Here is an 18,663-nt window from a genome sequence, read left to right as displayed (position 1 = left end):
TATGAATATGGAACAAGAGGGACCTCACTGGTGCTACCTTGAGCCTAGAGTTCCAGTTTTTAAAATCATGAGAAATAAAACTCTGTTCTTTATAAATCACCCAGTCTATGGTACTCTGCTACAGCAGCACAAGCCAGACTAACACATCTTGTCATCTTAAAAGGAGACCTATCTACTTTTCGTTTCTCCTGTGAGTGTCTTCCAGGCTCAAGCTTCCACTACTGGCTCTTAGTACTCCCATGCTGGTTACTTCTTGTTAGCTTGATACAAGCCACAGTCATCTGAGGAAAGGGAACCTCCATCCCCATCCCATTGGCCTGTAAGCAGGTGTGTGGGGACATTTTCTTGATGAGTGGTTGATGTGGGAGAGCCCAGAATACAATGCTCCCCAATCTCCGGACTAGTGGTCCTGAGTTGTATAATAAAGCAGCGTGAGCAAGCCGTGGTAAGGAATCCAGTCAGTAGTATTCCTCCATGGTCTCTGCTTCAGTTCCTGCCTCTCAGTTTCTGACTTGGCTTCCTTAACAATTCACTGTGATGCGGAGTGTAAAATGAAATAAATCCTTTCCTTCTCAATGGCCCTGTTAAAAACAAGACTCGGCTTGACCAAATGCTGTGCACTGCCTTGCAACCTCCATTTTTAGCAGAGACTTCAGCAAAGTCAGGTTAAGAATGTCCACCCAAGTAAACCATTATCCCTGATATCTGCTTGAGTTCCAAGGACTCCATTTTCCCCTATTATCACCCTGCTGTATCTTGGGAAAGAATACTACAAGGTCAGTTCTTTAGTCTATATTCTCTATATTTAGTCTATATTTGCCCTATATTCTTTAGTCTCTTTTTCTCTTAGTATTTACCCATCTATTGACCCGTACCCTGATACTCAAATACAGACTCCCACTTGTCCATGCTATAGTTGGTATGGAGGCCAGTATCTTCTCCACAGCAAATTTCCATTATAGTGGTCCCTATACCCATGATGGTGTTGAATAAAGAAATGATCCGTCTAACAACTATGAATGATGTTTTTTAACAGTTGAATCACGTTTTCTTTTATAACACTTAGCACACAACTGGTCAGTTGAGCATGTATAGTGTTCTTTTATCACTAAACATTAGTGGATCTCTTACCTGTTATGATGCAAAAATCCTTAGGACTGAATTTTATATCTCAGATTATTATTGTATCAACATTAGCAGAGCTTTAAAAGAAGGTCCATCTCTGACTAAACTCAGAATCTCATGTAGGGAGGGCCAAGATATCAGTGCCATGTAAGAACTATCCAGTGAATTATCTCAAGTCAGGATTAGAAAGTACTGAAGTTCTTGATGCCAAATAAATGGATATAAGTTTATATGTCTAAATTTTACCCAAACAATGGACTTTATTGTCTTAGTATGAGTCATAAGTTATATAGATATAGATATATAGAAGTGCACTCTAAGTGTGTGTGTGTGTGTGTGTGTGTGTGTGTGTGTGAGAGAGAGAGAGAGAGAGAGAGAGAGAGAGAGAGAGAGAGAGAGAGAGAGAGAGACTTTTTAAGAATCCTTAGTTATCTTGGCAAACTTTTCTCAGCTTTAGCTGGACTCCCACCCTGAGAAGGGGGCAGGATGGGGAACCACTGAGCCCCTCTGTTACCTGCAACTTCCCTGCCCCACTCCCACTTCCAGTGCTTGCAAGGGCAGCTCTGACTGCTATGAGCCAGGTCACACCACTCTCTTGCCCTCACTACTCAGGCAACTGAGACCAGAAACACTGCGAAATTACCTATAATGCCGTGAAAGGAGTCTTGCACAACAAAGAGTAATGCAGCCTAAGCTCGAAAGTGCTGAATAAGGGAAAGCTTGATTGAAGTTGCATGCTGTTCTTTCATGCAGCGAAGCCTACGCATAGCTGCTGGGGTTGAGTGACTTGCTGTGATGTTTATCGGATGCTTTGGATGTGTGTGCTCATGGCTGTGACCTTGCAGCGCTCTCCTTTGTGGAGAAGCAGTCAGAGTGAAGTCAGCTAGAGAGAGGGAGCACAACTGACTACTTTCTGAGTCAGATATTCCAAAGAACTTCTTTTTTGGCAGCTTTGGTCCTCAAAACCATTGGCTGCTTCCTATTTGTTCTCAGGTATAGATAATTTGACACTTTTATCAAACATTAAAAAAAATCTCTCTCAGACAATTTTCTGGGGGAGGGGAAGATCAATAAATGCTGAAATTGGACTTAAAACCAAAATATTATTAAAGAAAAACCATCTTGAGAAAATGAGAGAGAGAGAGAGAGAGAGAGAGAGAGAGAGAGAGAGAGAGAGAGAGAGAGATTAACTTTGGAGGGGGAAATGACAGCTGTGAGTGAAGAATGAATGAGAGCTTTTCAGACATCACAGGAATCAGGTGACCAAGGAAGGTGATGCAGAACTTCAGGTCAAGGGACTAGCTATTGTGTTGAGTTTGTCAAAATGCATGCTGCTAACCAAGCAACTTTTGTTTATTATATTTATATTTTTAAAGCAACTTAATTTCATTTCTTTAAGAAGTAAATTCCTTTAAGCCCTTTGAGAATTTGCACACAAAAACTTAGTTCTTATAGTGAGACTTGCCTGTTTGCTCATCAATTTTTATTTTGTTGATTTCATTGGCTCTTTCCTTCCTTCATTTCTTTCTCCTCTCCTTCCTGTCTTCTCCTTTCCTTCCTCCTTCCTTCCTTCCTTCCTTCCTTCTTTACTTTCTTCCTTCTTTCCTTCTTTCCTCCCTCCTTCCCTCCCTCCTTCCCTCCCTCCTTCCCTCCCTCCTTCCCTCCCTCCCTCTCTCCCTCCCTCTCTCTCCCTCTCTTTCTTTCTTTCTTTCTTTCTTTCTTTCTTTCTTTCTTTCTTCCTTCCTTCCTTCCTTCCTTCCTTCCTTTCTTTCTTTCTTTCTTTCTTTCTTTCTTTCTTTCTTTCTTCTTTCCTTCCTTTCTTCCTTTCTTTTGGGGGACTGTAAGTCTTGCTATGTAGCCCAAACCACCTTTAAGCTCATTCCTTTCCCCTGTCTCCTGACTCTGGCAATTACCGGAGTGTGTCACCATGCCTTCCCATATGTTACTTTGTTACCCTTGGTAAATATTTTAGACTATATAATGAAGTAAACAAATACAGTTGTAAGAAAAGAATTATATGTATATAGCATAGCAACAAAGAATTTTTATTTAAATTACAATGTGCTCAACTAGCTGGAGTCAAGTAACTGCCTAAATGTCTATATCAACTGATTTTAAATATATTGTGTACATGCACATGTATGTATATGTGCATGTGCATACATGTACATGTATATTTATATGTGCACATATTCTTGGATATAAACTCAGACTTGACCTGTTAATTTTGTTGATCTTTAGCAACTACAAGTTGGTCTCCTGGCATCAACCATGCATAGAAACAGTTTTCACAAAAGGAAAAACCCAGTGATACCTTAGGATATAGACACCCATAAAAAATGTAACTTAAATTGAAGAAAATACACTGTCCAACGACAGGATCTTCAAGGACTTGTCAAATTGCTTATGCTTCTCTCTTCTTCCTCAAGTATAATCTTCTAATTGTTTCTAGAGAATTGGAGGAAATTACGTTTCCCACACAATGGCAGATGCTGGGGAATCTCTATTCTCTCAGATGTGTCCATCCAGGTGGCAGAGGCAGCACTGGAGGCAGACAGATCATCTGCTCATCAAGAAATCCTGGCTTTAGATGTCACCTTTGCTCTTGCTGCCCCTGTGCCACGGCGGTCTGGTACTGACTGTCCAACCCCTGGTTCTTATGTAGCTGCACCAGCCCTTCCGATCTAACTGCCGCGGCTGTGAGTATGAGAGGAAGCTGGAGAGCTGGGCAGTTGGACCATTTCTAAGTGTTTTGTGTATCAAGAAACAGAACAGCCCTCTGAGAGGCTCTATGCAGCAACTGACTGAGACAGCGAAAGATGCAGATACCCACAAACACTGGATGGAGGCTGGGACCCCTGTGCAAGAGTTAGGGGAAGGATTGAAGGCCTGTAGGGAGATGGCAACCCTACAGGAACTCCCACAGAGTCAACAAATCTGTATGCCTGGGAGCTCCCACGGACTGAGCCACCAACCAAGGAGCATACACTGATGTGTAGCAGAGGGCTGCCTTGTCTGGCCTCAGTGGGAGAAGATGTGCCTACTCCTACAGAGACTGGATGCACCGGAGTAGGGGGGATTAACTTGGGCGGTTGCTCTCTCAGAGTCGAAAGGGAGGGAGATTGGGAAGAAACATAGTGAGGGGGTATTGGGAGGGGAGTAACATTTGGGATGTAAACAAATAAATAATTTTTAAAAGTGGAAGTTCCATCTATAAGCACATCTTAAGAAGCATTGGAGAAGGAGACAAAGTTTAGAGCAGAAACTGAAGGAATGGCCATTCAGAGCCTGCCCCACCTGGGGATCCAGCCCATATACATACAGTTACCAAACAGACAATATTGTTGATGCCAAGAAGTGCATGCTGACAGGAGCCTAATATATCTGTCTCTGAGAGGCTCAGTCAGAGCAAAACAAATACAGAAGTGAATGCTTGCAGGAAACCATTGAACTGAGAATGGGACCCCCATTGGAGAAGTTAGAGAAAGGATTGAAGGAGCCAAAGGGGTTTGCAACCCCATAAGAACAATAATACCAACCAACCAGAGCTCCCAGGGATTAAACCACTATCCAAAGACTATACATGGATTGGTCCATGGCTCCAATTGCATATGTAGCAGAGGATGGCCTTGTTGGGCACCAATGGGAGGAGAAGCCCTTGGTTCTGCCAAAGCTGGACCCCTCGATGTAGGGGAATATTAGGGCGGGGAGGCAGGAAGGGGTGGGTGGTTGGGTGGGGAAAAGGGGATAACATTTGAAATGTAAATAAAAAAATATCCAATAACAACAAAAAAGAGAAATGACATAAACATACGTCAAAAGAAGAAGAAGAAAAAAAAGAACAGGAGAAGGAGAAGGAGGGGGAGGGGGAAGGAGAAGGGGGAAGAGGAGGAGGAGGAGGGGGCGGCAGCATTGGAGGAGAAAAGAGTATCCTTTCCTGTGTTCTGGCATGCTACTTTCAGATCCAAGAGATGATGAGATGCCAGGTTCACTATAAAGCTTCAGTGACAGAAAGAATTCTCAGTGTAGTAGGTGGGAGACCAAGCTCTGGATGAAGCTCTTGACTGCAAGCCCAGACCTGACGCCCACTTGCATTCTAACTGCCCTCTTTGAAAAGCCTGAAGCAAGAGTGGACACAGACAGTTCAGAGTATGGATATGTGAAAGTTCTAGATTCAGTAGGAGACACGCTGTTGGAGAACTAAACCACTTGGTGGTTAAACACCTTCTCAGTGAATGCTGTGAACATTTATCTTCCACAGTTTGAGACTGAGTCTTAACAAAGAAAAACATACAGTGTATCTGCTTTGTAAGAGGAATCTTTGGAAAGAAAATGTCGGGCTGGAGAGATGGCTCAGTGGTTAAGAGCACTGACTGCTCTTCCAGAGGTCCTGAGTTCAAATCCCAGCAACCACATGGTGGCTCACAACCATCTATAATGAGATCAGATGTCCTCTTCTGGTGTGTCTGAAGACAGCTACAGTGTACTCATATACAAAATAAATAAATATAAAAATAAGTGTTAAAAAAAAAGAAAAAAGAAAATGTCCTCACAGCTTGCCACAAGCTGACAGCCCAGTCCAGAAACCTCTCAAAGCTTTCCTGCGTTAACCAACAACACAACTCACAATTACCATGGAGTACTATTAAGTTAGGTGTCTGGCCAGGTGACACCCGTCGTCAAGGTCAAGCTTCATGTTGTCAAGGGTTACCTGGGTGGACAGTCCTTTTCATAGCACTTTTTCTGTCTCACGCTGGGCTGTGTTTCTGGGTTGCAGAAGGTAGTTTTCACTATCCCATGGCCCTTCTTGACACAATGAGCAGTCTGCCGGCGGATACCTGGAGAAAGGACCACACAGGTTGAATTCTGAATATGAATGCTACTGTACAAGAAGCCCACATCCTCAGAGTGGCCCTGGGTAAAGACTGGAGGTGATAGTTCCAATCCAAAAGGAGCCTCCAGATTGGTGCCAGTCCCCAAGACATTGAGTGACTTCGACTGTAGTCTTTGAGTCTTCCTAGCTGAGAGACCCAACATACTGGAGTAGAGGATTTTCCACCCTTTTAATACCCTTTACAAATGCCTGTCTCCCAGGATCTGTGAGCATGATGAAGAGGTGGTACTTCCTACGTTAAATTGAGAGTGGTTTCTCACACTGAAGAAATAACTGCATGGACTGAATGAGTTCCGGTTCTCTTCCCTTCCACAGTCAGGACCAATCCAGCTTAGCCTCCTTAGTGTACAGAGCATTGGCTCTGCCAAGGAGTTTTCACCTCCTCCTCTCCTGGGCTGCTGTTCCTTCCTTCCAGATTTACTCCGTTCCTCTCCGTTCCCCGCTCTGAACCCTTTGGTTGTGATTTCTATGGATAACTGTGGTTTCAATCGAGGTCTGGAAACTGGACTGCTATCTTTTTGTCTAACTGCTCCTTCTAATTCTCCTGGCCTAGGGACTGTAGCCTGGTTTCCATAACATTCCAGTGTTTGTGGGCAGTATTTACCTTCCTTGATTTCTCTAAGCCCTCCCATACCTGTCATAGCCAAGGTGGTGAGTGCCAGTCTCAGAACTGTTTCCTGCTGGAGCTTCTGAAAGATATCATGTCCCTTACAGTAATGAACTTAATCATTTAGAGTAAAATCCAAACACTATTACTCTTCAGTGGCACTCTGGTTGGTCTGAAATCCAATTTTGGAAGAGCGGCAGCTCTCTTTAATATAGGCCTGTTGTAAAAGCTTTAGTGGAGGGGTCAGAATCAGGTCACACTTTTAAGAATAATTACTATTATGTAACACTGCAAATTCAGAAAGTATGAGGTTAGACTGTATCTAAATGACTGTGATTTTCTGGGAAAAGGAAAAAAAATTATGGCTTGCTATTTGTTTTCTTGTTTTGTTTTGTTTTGTTTTTTCAAACCGGACACTGCCCACAGGGAACTTTCACTAATTAAGGCTGCCAATAAACCTGTGTGATGTCATAACACTAACTTATTTGTCATCTGGAAACAATTGTGTGAATTTTCTGCTTCTAAGATAGAAAATCAGGAGCGTGAGATAGCTCACCCGGTTAGCCCACTCTCAGCCATGCCTGACAACTTGATTTCCAGAGGCCACATAGAGAAAGGAGAAAATCGATTCCTGTTAGTTTTCCCTGATCACCATATATTCACAGTGACATCTGTGTGCCTGCATACAGACATGCGTGTACATGTGTGTGAACACACACACACACACACACACACACACACACACACACACACTGCTATTCCCAGAAGATTGTACATTCCTTTTAACTTCTTAATAAATTGTACTGGATATTGGTGGTATAGGACCAATTAAGTGCCTTAATTTAAACCTGTCACCCGTGCTTTAGAATTGGTCACCTTGGAAGGGAATGTGCCTTGAAGGAAGGAAATGTTAAGCTCCTTGTGAAAAACAAGTTCAAGAACAGTGACAGACTATGGCAGTCTCCACTCCATATTGAGATTTTTTTCTGGTATACAGTTAGTTTGTTTAAGATGGTTTAAATTTAGAATTCGCATTAGGATTTGTTAGATAGAACAACCAGAGACAGCTTTGCAAACAGGAGCGCAGCATTTCTGAAATGTCAAAACTTACAAGATCAAGGAAGCTCCAGGCGGTGCCTAACCACATCATCTGAAAGGACTCCAAGGAATTTCACCTCAGTCTGTGAAGGACTGAATAGATCTCTTTCCTTACACCCACTCAAGTGACAATGATATCAACACATGGTAAAGTTCATGTTAGCACAGAAATTATCATTCTCAGGCTGCACATAAAAATGTTTTAATAATGTAAAATGATGGCAATTTTGTGAATTGATAGATTTGTCAGTAAAGTCCCTTCATAAATACCGGGACACAGAAATAGCACTACCTTCACAGGAAGAAGGAACAGGTGAGGGTTGAATATTGTTGATAAGTACAACATATCCCACCAACTTTCAACTTCGGTTCCCAGGGGACATTATTTCCTTGGCTCCCTAGGTCCCTTGGTTCCAGTTTCTTCAACCAGTGAATTCATAGCTACCCACCACAACACAAGCTCAGTCAAGGAGAGCTTGCATTCCACTACTATGGTGGTGAGGGTGGGGGAGAGAGAGAGAGAGAGAGAGAGAGAGAGAGAGAGAGAGAGAGAGAGAGAGAGAGAGAGGAGTAGCAAGAGCAGGTACCACATCAATCCCACAAGAGTCACACTGGATTTGAGTGTACCTTTAACATATATTTACTGAGTATTCTTTGGCAATCTCTGTAACTCCCAAGCCTTAGCTTCTAGCTTCTTCATCCTTAAAACACTGCCAAGATTATAATAGAGTGCTGTGGGAATAATAACTCTGCATACTATATATATATACATATATATATATACACATATATATATTTAGTTATAATGCAAAATATATTTGATATATTATAATTTATAAATATATTTATATATCATGTTTATTTATGGGGTATCAACTCCCTCTAAAGTCACTCCACTAAGCAGGTTTTGAGACCAAGGTTGAACATACACACTTTGCGTTGGGATATAGAGGAGATTTTATTCATCCAGTCCCCTTAAACCTGTTTCTATACTCTGTATAATTCGAATTTCTAGGTGGTTGAAACCTCAATGCTACAATTCTTCTTTTCCAGCTCAGAAACTTTTCAGACTTATTACTGACTCCAACCATTGATTAGATACAAGTAAATGTGCCCGACGTTATCACTTGCCATTGCTAACACCTTTACATATCCCAGCAGTAAGTCTGAAAGCCAATACGATTTCCCCATGGGGATGCCAGGGACCTGATAATGTAATTTCATAAATTGATTGTTATGTTAGATGAAACTTGGGGGGGGGGGGAGAAGGTATGAAAATTTGTCCAAGTAAAAGAATTGGCTATGCCTGAAGAATGTTTAACAGTGTTAGAGAAAATAAGTGTTTCTTTCCTGTGCAGGAACCGTTCACAAAATTAAGCAAAGTCAGTTTTCTGATGCAACTCCCTTCCTGTAGCACCTCTGTGCTAGTCAGGCCACCCGCACAATTAAGAAAATCAGAAAAGCCTGCAAAATCCCACGACACTTAACAGCCAGCAGGTGAAGCAGGCATTCAGGCAATCCAGTCTTTCATGGGGCACACTCACTAAGCATGGCGCAGACTGAGAAACTGCAAGCAACGGCAACATTAGAGAACAAAGCTAAAGGCTATAAATATGAGAGGGCGTAATCTCTGCAACGGCACAGGGTAGAAAAGCAACGTGGCGTAGGAGAGCCGCGCGACGGGAGACCACTGCGTTAGGCACTAGAGACGCACAGCTGAGAGGCTGATCTCTCTGCCCTCTCCTATGCACATGGTAAACTATGTGCCATCTGCACTCATTCGCATGTGTTAAGCCCACCTTGATAAATAGTTTTATTCTTTATGAAGTCTTGCACCGAAAAGTGTCTTCAAGATTTTGTTTAAACAAAATTAAATAAAACATTGTTCAATGTTAACTACCCACTGTTTTCACTTGGGAGGCACCGACTTAAGGGGCCTCAGGGATGCTGCTAGGGTACCCCGGTTTCCGTGGTACCCACTCTCATCCCGTTTTTTTTTTTTTTGTTTGTTTTTTTGTTTTGTTTTGTTTTTTAGTTTCCCGTTCCACCTTATGGTCCCTTGTATTTTCTCTCCTTTTCTCATGTTACTCTATATTTTTATAATGTAGAAAGTATTCACTTAAATATAATAACATCGTTGAACGGTTCAGTTTTCTGTCTTCTGTCTTACATTTTGCACTGTGTGCACTGGGTGACTGGGAAAATCCCACTAAGGCAGGGCAGTGCTGGAGGATCCAGCTTTAAAAAAAACCAATGTCTAATTGACATCAGTTAAGGATATTCTATTTCCTACCTACCTTCAGATGTGACTTTATGGTCATCGCAAAACCTGATACCGAGGTACGATACCTAAACTCTTTATCTTGAAACACAACAGGGTGGAGGATGCTCTCTTTTTTGGCGGAGTCTCTGATAACTAGCACTTATCTAAGTTTTAGTCTGTGTGGTCTGGGACAAGTAATTTAAGTGTAAAGTTTAAACATGAATTTTACTGAGAGCCAAGAAGAGGGAATCACAGGTCGAAAATGTCCTTGGAACTACATTCACAGTGACTTCATTTTTCTTATGAATGATCCTCAGGGAAAATATTTTATCTCCCCATTTATCTCCTGCTAAAATATCTCTGGGATTCTGGCCCATATTGGACCATAGGCCAGTGCAATGCTAGAGACAGCCAGGATAATCAAGGATGGATTGCCTGTGAACCCCTATGTACCATCAGCCAGACTGCACTTCTGGCCTAGATTGAGTTCTACTTTAGTAGTTTAAAAAAACTTATATATGTGCACATGCATGATCAAAATACATTATGTATGCATATAAAATATATACAAGCAAAACATATTTAAAAATGACCATTTTAGGGGCTAGAGAGAGGGCTCTGCCTTGTGTACTGCGCTTGCAGAGAAGCCAAGTTCAATTCTCTGCGTCCGCATGAGGTGGCTCACATCCGCTTTTACAGATCCAGGGCCAGCGAGTCAACACCTCTGGCTTCTTCAGGCACTTGTACAAATGTGCGCATTCACCATATTCACCAATATAAAAATAAACGTTTTATTCTTATGAGTACTAAAAGCTATATCTAGTTCTCCATGCTAAATCGAGGGAAAGCAGAATTGTTTAGGAACTAGATTATGTACAACCCAATTTCCGACTCCGAACTGTATTCTGTGATTGGTACCTGGGGTAGGGAAGTAAGAGAAGAGGCCAAGTAGCATTAAGAAGGAAGTTCGTGGAGAAGAATGACTTTCTGGTGCGTGCTGTCCTTCATTTTGATTCCCCTGGCTACATTATACATCGTGGCTGTCTGCTATGCAGGCGCTCTGGTTTCATAGGCAGTAGATCCAGGAAAGAGGCAAGGAGTTCCGGAACAGACTCAAGTGTGTCCCAAAGACTGGCACAGAAATAAAACTTCTGTGTATGACATTATTTCTAAAGGTACTGAAATAGTAGAGAATAGACTTGTTGGGGCACCAGTGGAAGGGCAAGCCCTTGGTCCTGCCAAAGTTGGACCCTCTGTGCAGGGGAATGTGGGGGGGTCGGTAAGGAGGGTGGATGGGGGGAACTCCCGTATGGGGGAGGGGGAGTGGATGGGGGGTGCTTATGGAAACCGGGAAAGGGAATAACATTTGAAATGTAAGTAAAGAAATATATCCATTAAAAAAAAATAAAGCTACTGAAATGAGCGAGCCCCCCACATACCAAGAGGCCTGCCCACTGGCTTCAAGGGCCTTGGCAAACTTCATGAATCATTTAGGCAAAGCCTGTGCTCTCTTGCCTTCCTATGCTCCAGTCTCCCTTGGTAGTGGAGTGGTACCCACGTGATGAAAGCAGACCAATGAGATGCAAGCAGAACACCTATTCCTTTAAGCCACACCCACACGCTCACTGTTTAAAGGGATCCCTTGGGATGACTGAAGGTCCGCAGATACAGAACAGACACTGGCTTAGATCACCTCCTTCTCCTATTCCAAAGCTCAGGGGCGGCAGGGGTGGGGTTTCCAATCGGAAGCAGCTGTTTCTCACCTGTTCCACATGTTACACTGCACTCTGTCCAGCGGCCAAATTGCCAGAAGTACAGCAACTTCTCCACATCATTGTCAAGGCCATCTTTCCGGACTGTGTACTCATACTTGATACCGGGGTTAGTCACCTGGAATAGTAGCTAAAGTTCGAGAGAGGAGTTGAATTTTAAAGTCTGTCATGAGGATCGATTATAACGCAGATATTTATAAAATATACCCAGAGGGTAGGGCGATGGATAAGAAGGTAAAGCACTTGCTGTGCACCTGTGGAAAAAGGCAGGCATGGGGCATGCACCTATAATCTTAGCACTAGGGAACCAGAGACAGGAGGATGGTCCCTGGGGTTTGCTGGCAAGCTAGTCTAACTGAATCAGCAAGCTCCGGGCTTAGTGAGAGACCTGTCCCAAAAAAGTCAAATAAAATAAGGCAAGCAACTGAGAAAAATATCCCAACAGACACTGAGTTTGGGTATATATATTTTCACACCGGCACATACATGTACGTAAATTCATGAGCACACGTACATAAAACAATACAGAATGCCTCTCACTTAGAAGTAGTTACAGAAATATTTGTTACAATGGATGCCACTAAAAGGTTCTTCACCTGTCTTTGTCTAGCTACACCTACTTTTGCTTTCTATATTTATACAGTCTCCTTCCGTTGTTTGTTGGCTAAAATACCATGGACATTTAATAAATAGCACATTTTAATCAGATGATCATTACACTGTGGAGTTCAGCTAAAAGGAGCCTTGTGTACTTACTAACTTTGTGGAAATGAGTAAATGCTTTAGTTTCCTGACAACCACACAATATCACCTCAGTTTGTCACCACTGCTGGGAAGCCACACTAAGGCACTTTAAACACATAAAGAGTACGTCACCCTGAGGACTACATTCAAACCTCCCAGTGGATGGTTTTGAGGTCCTAAATGTTGTTCCTGGGGCTCTGAGAGTTCTAAAGAACAAAGAAGAAACCACACAGGCTCTCTGTCCTAATATCAATGTCCGGTTAGAGGGGGATGGTACTAAGCACAGGGCCAGCAGCTCCCTACCCCTCCGTATTACCTGGAGCCACACTGACTCGTTGGTGGGGCCTGGAGCCATAAGTCTCTCCAGATCTCCTTTCCTGTCATACTGGAAGACGGTCCCTGCCAGTTTATAGTTTCCATTCCACTGGATGATAAATCCTCCGTTGAGGTAATATTTTTCTGGATCTTCACTCCTAATGGCCAGGAAATTGCCGGCTGCCTTGATTTCCATCACTCTTATATCCCTTGCACCTTTGGGAATAAGTCCGATGTCAATGTAACCTAAGGACAAAAAGAGACGGTAATGAAGGAGGCGTGCTGGCTTCTCAGCTAACACAGCCCGCTATCATCACCTCAGCATCTCCGTTCTTCCATGCCCGTGGTGAGACTAGTCAGTGGCAGAATTCTCCAGAGCTTCACAACTTATTGTGTAAATGGCTCTATGAGGACAGGTGAGTAGATCCAGGTGGGACTTGGAAGGCTTGTGGCCCGGGCAGCATTGATTTCCTTGTGTGAATCTGTGCGAATGGTTCAAAATGTCTGAAGTCCAACCTAGCTTCCCGTGGCATCCCTCCCTTCCCTTCTTATTCACGTTACCAGGTTACCTCTCCCAAGCAACACACAGACTTTTCTTCCTCATCACTGACATCATGTCAAAAACAGCTTCTTACGTATAATTTAATTCAAGCCGCTGTTCATTCAGACCTTCTGGAAGGGACCTCAGTTCCATTGATTGCCCACCTGGCTTGCTTCAGTCAGCCCAGGATGAACACCTCAGTCCAGAGCCCCGCTTTTTACACCATCACACAGTTCTGTCCAGCCGGAAGCCTTCCCTCCTCCTTCCCTCCTGTGTTTTGCAAAATTACAAATTTGTGACTTATTTTCAGGGCTCTCCTCCCGGCTTCTGGATAACCCATATCTATTTTAAAGCATTGATTGACTCCGGCTGCAATCTTCTCCTGCTTAATGGTTGCCATGGTGGGAGGCACACTGGTGGGAGAAACTGACACTCAGTGGTTGCCTCTGCCCACGAGCTCTTTATGCTTCTATGTCACTCATGCTTCGTAGGAACTGTGGCTTTATAGGAGGGAAGGAAAATGGTCTCTAAGTTGGCCTTGGATTCCAGTTGGGTATTGCTCTGAATTTCAACAGTTGGTTTACCTCCCTTGACTCTCATCTGCACAATGATAGGAACTGAAGGATGGTGGGTGAGGAGTCTTTCAGACCCACCATTCAAAAATTTCCTTTTTTACAGGTTGGTTTTAAGGCATGTTTAACCCTCTTAATTTTCCATGTGTGCACCCCCCCCCACCCCCGGGTGTGCAGGCTCATGTATTATGGGCTTGAGTTTGAGTATCAGCTCATAGGCTCAGGGAAGCTATTGGATCCTAAAAACTCTTACCTAATCTGATACCATTATCGGGATGTAGTGAAAAGGGCCTTGTAAGAGTTAGTAGGTTACATGGGATGAGGTAAGTTAGTGGGTTACATGGGAAGTACTCTGAAAATCTGATTGTCATATGTAACATATGTCTGTAGCATGTTTCTCTGGGCCCAGAAACAATAGAGTCTGAACAAGCATGAACTGAAATCCCTAAAACCGTGAGCCAAAATAAGTGTCTCCCCCCTTAAGTAGTTTTCTCTTGGGTGTTTGTAACAATAATGGAAAGCTGTGACTAATATAATTCCCATCTCTGTCATCTGAGCATGCCCATGTTGCTTTACTCTGGTAAGTCAAAACCTATGTGAGTCTTAAAATAGTTGGTTCAACTCCATTTGGCTTTCATGAATTTATCTGATACAGCTCATTAATACCACTAATTTGGGAAAAAATTAATCACATGTAATTAGAACTAATGAAAATTTGAAAAATGCCTTTGGGATATTGCTCTCTGCAACCATTGTCTGATTTAGGATCTTACATGCCTTCTCACTGCAGAACCAACCAAGGAAGAAACATGGCATTTAATATTACATCTAGCACCTTTGTTCCTGGCTTTAAATAACAAAGGAAAGTACAGAAATTATTTTCTAAGTTTGATTTTTTTTTTATTTTTCCACATAAGTGAAATCTCCAAAATGGTAAATAACTATCACAGACGAACTAAAACTGGAGGAACGCTAAATGTCAAATAGAAACACGTAGTGATTATCTGTGCTTCTTCGGAATGTTTGGAAAGAGAAAAGTAATTGGTAGGGGACACATCTTCTTGCACCTTTCCCATAGTCAACATCCTCAACTTAGAGAAAACCTGAAAACATGATCTGACCTGAAAGAAGTCTCTGGATCCATGCAGACCACCCAGAGAAACTGCCCATCACATCCCCACCTACAACACTCAAAGTGTTGAGGAGAGGACAGAAAATCAGCCACACTTCTGAAGATATTTTTATCTAATATGTCATCTTACTGACCTGTTTTTGCAGGAGGGGGAGTTGATCTACTGGCCTGCTTGGTCCCTGGTCATTGGCATTTCTAATAAACAGGTGCTCATAAAGAGGCCACATGACTGAACCTAGGTAAACTCTCTACAGTGGTTTGCCTGTCTTTCATAAGATTGATGGTGTCTGCTAGTGGTAACTAGAACGACACTCACTGAAGGCTTGATACTCACAACATATGTGAGGAGCTTCCTGAGGGAACAGTTAAGTTTTTAGACGCATCTTCTGTCACCTCACCTGAGAGCAGTGGCATGCAAGTGTCTGGCTCAGATACAGTTCTGTGTTTCACATGAGTTGCAGGGTGAGGAGGAACTTCAGAAAAATCAATGTTCCTAAAAGCTTGCTCTGCCCTAGATTTGGAGCGCTAGTCTTCATTATTTCAAAAGTGTGACATTCTCCTAATACATAGCGAGACATCACAAGTACCTTACTAGAAGCTAGGAGGAAGGAAGGGTCACAAATGGATAGTACCTTCTTGTTCTTACTTTTAGGGCAAAGGGTTAGAGTAGTATTTAGCCCTGGAAGTATTTTAGCCTGGATATGAATATTCTGGAGTGTCTAACTACTCTCCCCTTTCAAACTAACCTAAGGCTTCCTGGGGGAAGCAACAGTGTAGGGTGACTATGTCTAGTCCCCTTGGGTCCTTTGGTTCTAAGACAGTTACATTCCCTCATATCTCCACTGGAATGTTTTCTCATGCAATTCTATCTACTTGCAATTCATTCTCCAGGCCTTTATTCCCTTAATTTGAATTAATGTTATGGCTGGTAACACTGAGTTAATCTATAGCAAACAATTCTGTTTTTAGAGACATAGACTTGCTAAGATGTTGATCTTGTAATATTTTACCCATTCAAAATTATACAACTGTCTCTGTTCTATGTCAAAGCAAAGACAGTGAACATTGTGGTATAGCAGTCAAGTAACTTTAACCCTTAAAGCAATGTGATTTCTTACTAAAAGTATCCCCCCAACCCTCAATAGGCATGTTACTTATTCCTAAACCGCTACATCCTTTCTCCTTATGCCTGCACAATGGATGTACTTGCAGGGCTCCCCTCATTCAAATCTTCAGAATAAACACTGCTGCAGAATTGGGCAGATAGCAACAGCATGAGCTGTGTTGTCTATCTCTAATGTATACTTCACTTCCAACCAATCAGATGGGTGACAGAGACTAGTGAGAGATTTCTGTGAAAACCAAGCATATGTCTAGTAGTAGGTGGGGTCTGGTGGGAGGCTGGTGGGAGCTGGTGGGAGCTGGTGAGGCTGATGGCAGCTGGTGGGATCTGGGCTGCCAGGTACACACAAATTTCAGGAAGATGCTATTATATGCCAAGAATCTATCATTCTAAACATATAAATGCCAGCATCAAGAATTTCTATAGGGGGCTTCCTTTGTCTCTTTTCTATTTTCTAAATTGCAGATTTATTGTTTTTATTTTCCAAATTTTTTATCCAAATGATATTATAAATGGTGTGTATTCATCAGAGAAAACTCAGTTAATTTAAATATTGTGCTCTGAGTTGTATAATGTTACTATATGTAACAACAAATCTACTAAGTTTATATATTGAATGTGTATGTGTATGTAATTAAATATTCATTTTAGGGTTCCTGGTCTAGTTCAAAAAGTTAAGATGCAAATCTAAGAGCACAGTGATTACGATTAAATGAAGGAGGCAAGAGTCAAGGCCAATCTTGTAGGCACTGAGTTAAGTGACTCATTTAGCTATATGAAAGTCTTGGGGTGCTCAGCGATGGTGGCCCCTCATTCCCAGCAACAAGACAAAGAACGCAAATATAAGCAAGGCCAGAACTTAAGTGGCTGCAGCTTGGAACAGAAGTGTAGAGAAGCTAAAGAAGGGGAGAGAAACAATCAAGAACAATGATTTTAAGAAGTCAAGGATAGTAAACATGGTAGAAAAGAGAGCAGAGTTCAAAGACAAAGGAGAAGGAGAACCCAACATCAAAAAGCTTAAGCAGTAGAAACAAATCAAGGCTGAGGAAGCTGGACTCCATAGGGTCTAAGGGAATGAAAATTGATGATGAGGTTGGGGATATGGTTTAGTGGTTAAAAGTACTGCCTTTCAAGAAGCCTTGAGTTTCAAGCAGTATTACAGAGCAATAGTGATAAAAACTGCATGGTATTGGTACAGAGACAGACAGATAGACCAATGGAATAGAATTGAAGACCCAGAAATGAACCCACACATCTATGGGCACTTGATTTTTGACAAAGGAGCCAAAACCATCCAATGGAAAAAAGATAGCATTTTCAGCAAATGGTGCTGGTTCAACTGGAGGTCAGCATGTAGAAGAATGCAGATCAATCCATGCTTATCACCCTGTACAAAGCTTAAGTCCAAGTGGATCAAGGACCTCCACATCAAACCAGATACACTCAAACTAATAGAAGAAAAAGTGGGGAAGCATCTCGAACACATGGACACTGGAAAAAGTTTCCTGAACAAAACACCAATGGCTTATGCTCTAAGATCAAGAATCGACAAATGGGATCTCATAAAAATGCAAAGCGTCTGTAAGGCAAAGGATACTGTTGTTAGGACAAAGTGACAAACAACATATTGGGAAAAGATCTTTACCAATCCTACAACTGATAGAGGCCTTATATCCAAAATATACAAAGAACTCAAGAAGTTAGACTGCAGGGTGACAAATAACCCTATTAAAAATGGGGTTCAGAGCTAAACAAAGAATTCACAGCTGAGGAATGCTGAATGGCTGAGAAACACCTAAAGAAATGTTCAACATCTTTAGTTATAAGGGAAATGCAAATCAAAACAACCCTGAGATTTCACCTCACACCAGTGAGAATGGCTAAGATCAAAAACTCAGGTGACAGCAAATGCTGGCGAGGATGTGGAGAAAGAAGAACACTCCTCCATTGTTGGTGGGATTGCAGACTGGTACAACCATTCTGGAAATCAGTCTGGAGGTTCCTCAGAAAATTGGACATTGAACTGCCTGAGGACCCAGCTATACCTCTCTTGGGCATATACCCAAAAGATACCCCAACATATAACAAAGACACATGCTCCACTATGTTCATAGCAGCCTTATTTATAATAGCCAGAAGCTGGAAAGAACCCAGATGCCCTTCAACAGAGGAATGGATACAGAAAATGTGGTACATCTACACAATGGAATATTCCTCAGCTATCAAAAACAACGAGTTTATGAAATTCGTAGGCAAATGGTTGGAACTGGAAAATATCATCCTGAGTGAGGTAACCCAATCACAGAAAGACATAAATGGTATGCACTCATTGATAAGTGGCTATTAGCCCAAATGCTTGAATTACCCTAGATGCCACAGAACACATGAAACTCAAGAAGGATGACGAAAATGCGAATGCTTCAGTCCTTCTTTAAAAGGGGAAGAAGAATACCCTTGGCAGGGAATAGGGAGGCAAA

At 42.3% G+C, this 18,663-nt stretch overlaps 1 protein-coding gene across 2 annotated transcripts in view; it reads right to left on the bottom strand.

Annotated features, from left to right (window-relative positions):
- Positions 1–18,663, bottom strand: part of Adamts12 (ADAM metallopeptidase with thrombospondin type 1 motif, 12) — a 294,742-nt gene that overhangs the window by 60,107 nt on the left and 215,972 nt on the right. For both annotated transcript variants that reach the window (XM_039101948.2, NM_001106420.4), the window contains exons 15-17: positions 12,820–13,064; positions 11,751–11,889; positions 5,837–5,963 (exon numbers count right to left, since the gene is read on the bottom strand). In XM_039101948.2, the coding sequence (XP_038957876.1) occupies positions 5,837–5,963; positions 11,751–11,889; positions 12,820–13,064 (511 nt within the window). The remainder of the gene's footprint in view (positions 1–5,836; positions 5,964–11,750; positions 11,890–12,819; positions 13,065–18,663) is intronic.

Source organism: Rattus norvegicus, chromosome 2 (assembly GCF_036323735.1).
Source record: "Rattus norvegicus strain BN/NHsdMcwi chromosome 2, GRCr8, whole genome shotgun sequence".
NCBI classification, from domain to species: domain Eukaryota; kingdom Metazoa; phylum Chordata; class Mammalia; order Rodentia; family Muridae; genus Rattus; species Rattus norvegicus.
This window is presented reverse-complemented; position numbering and strand designations above follow the sequence as displayed.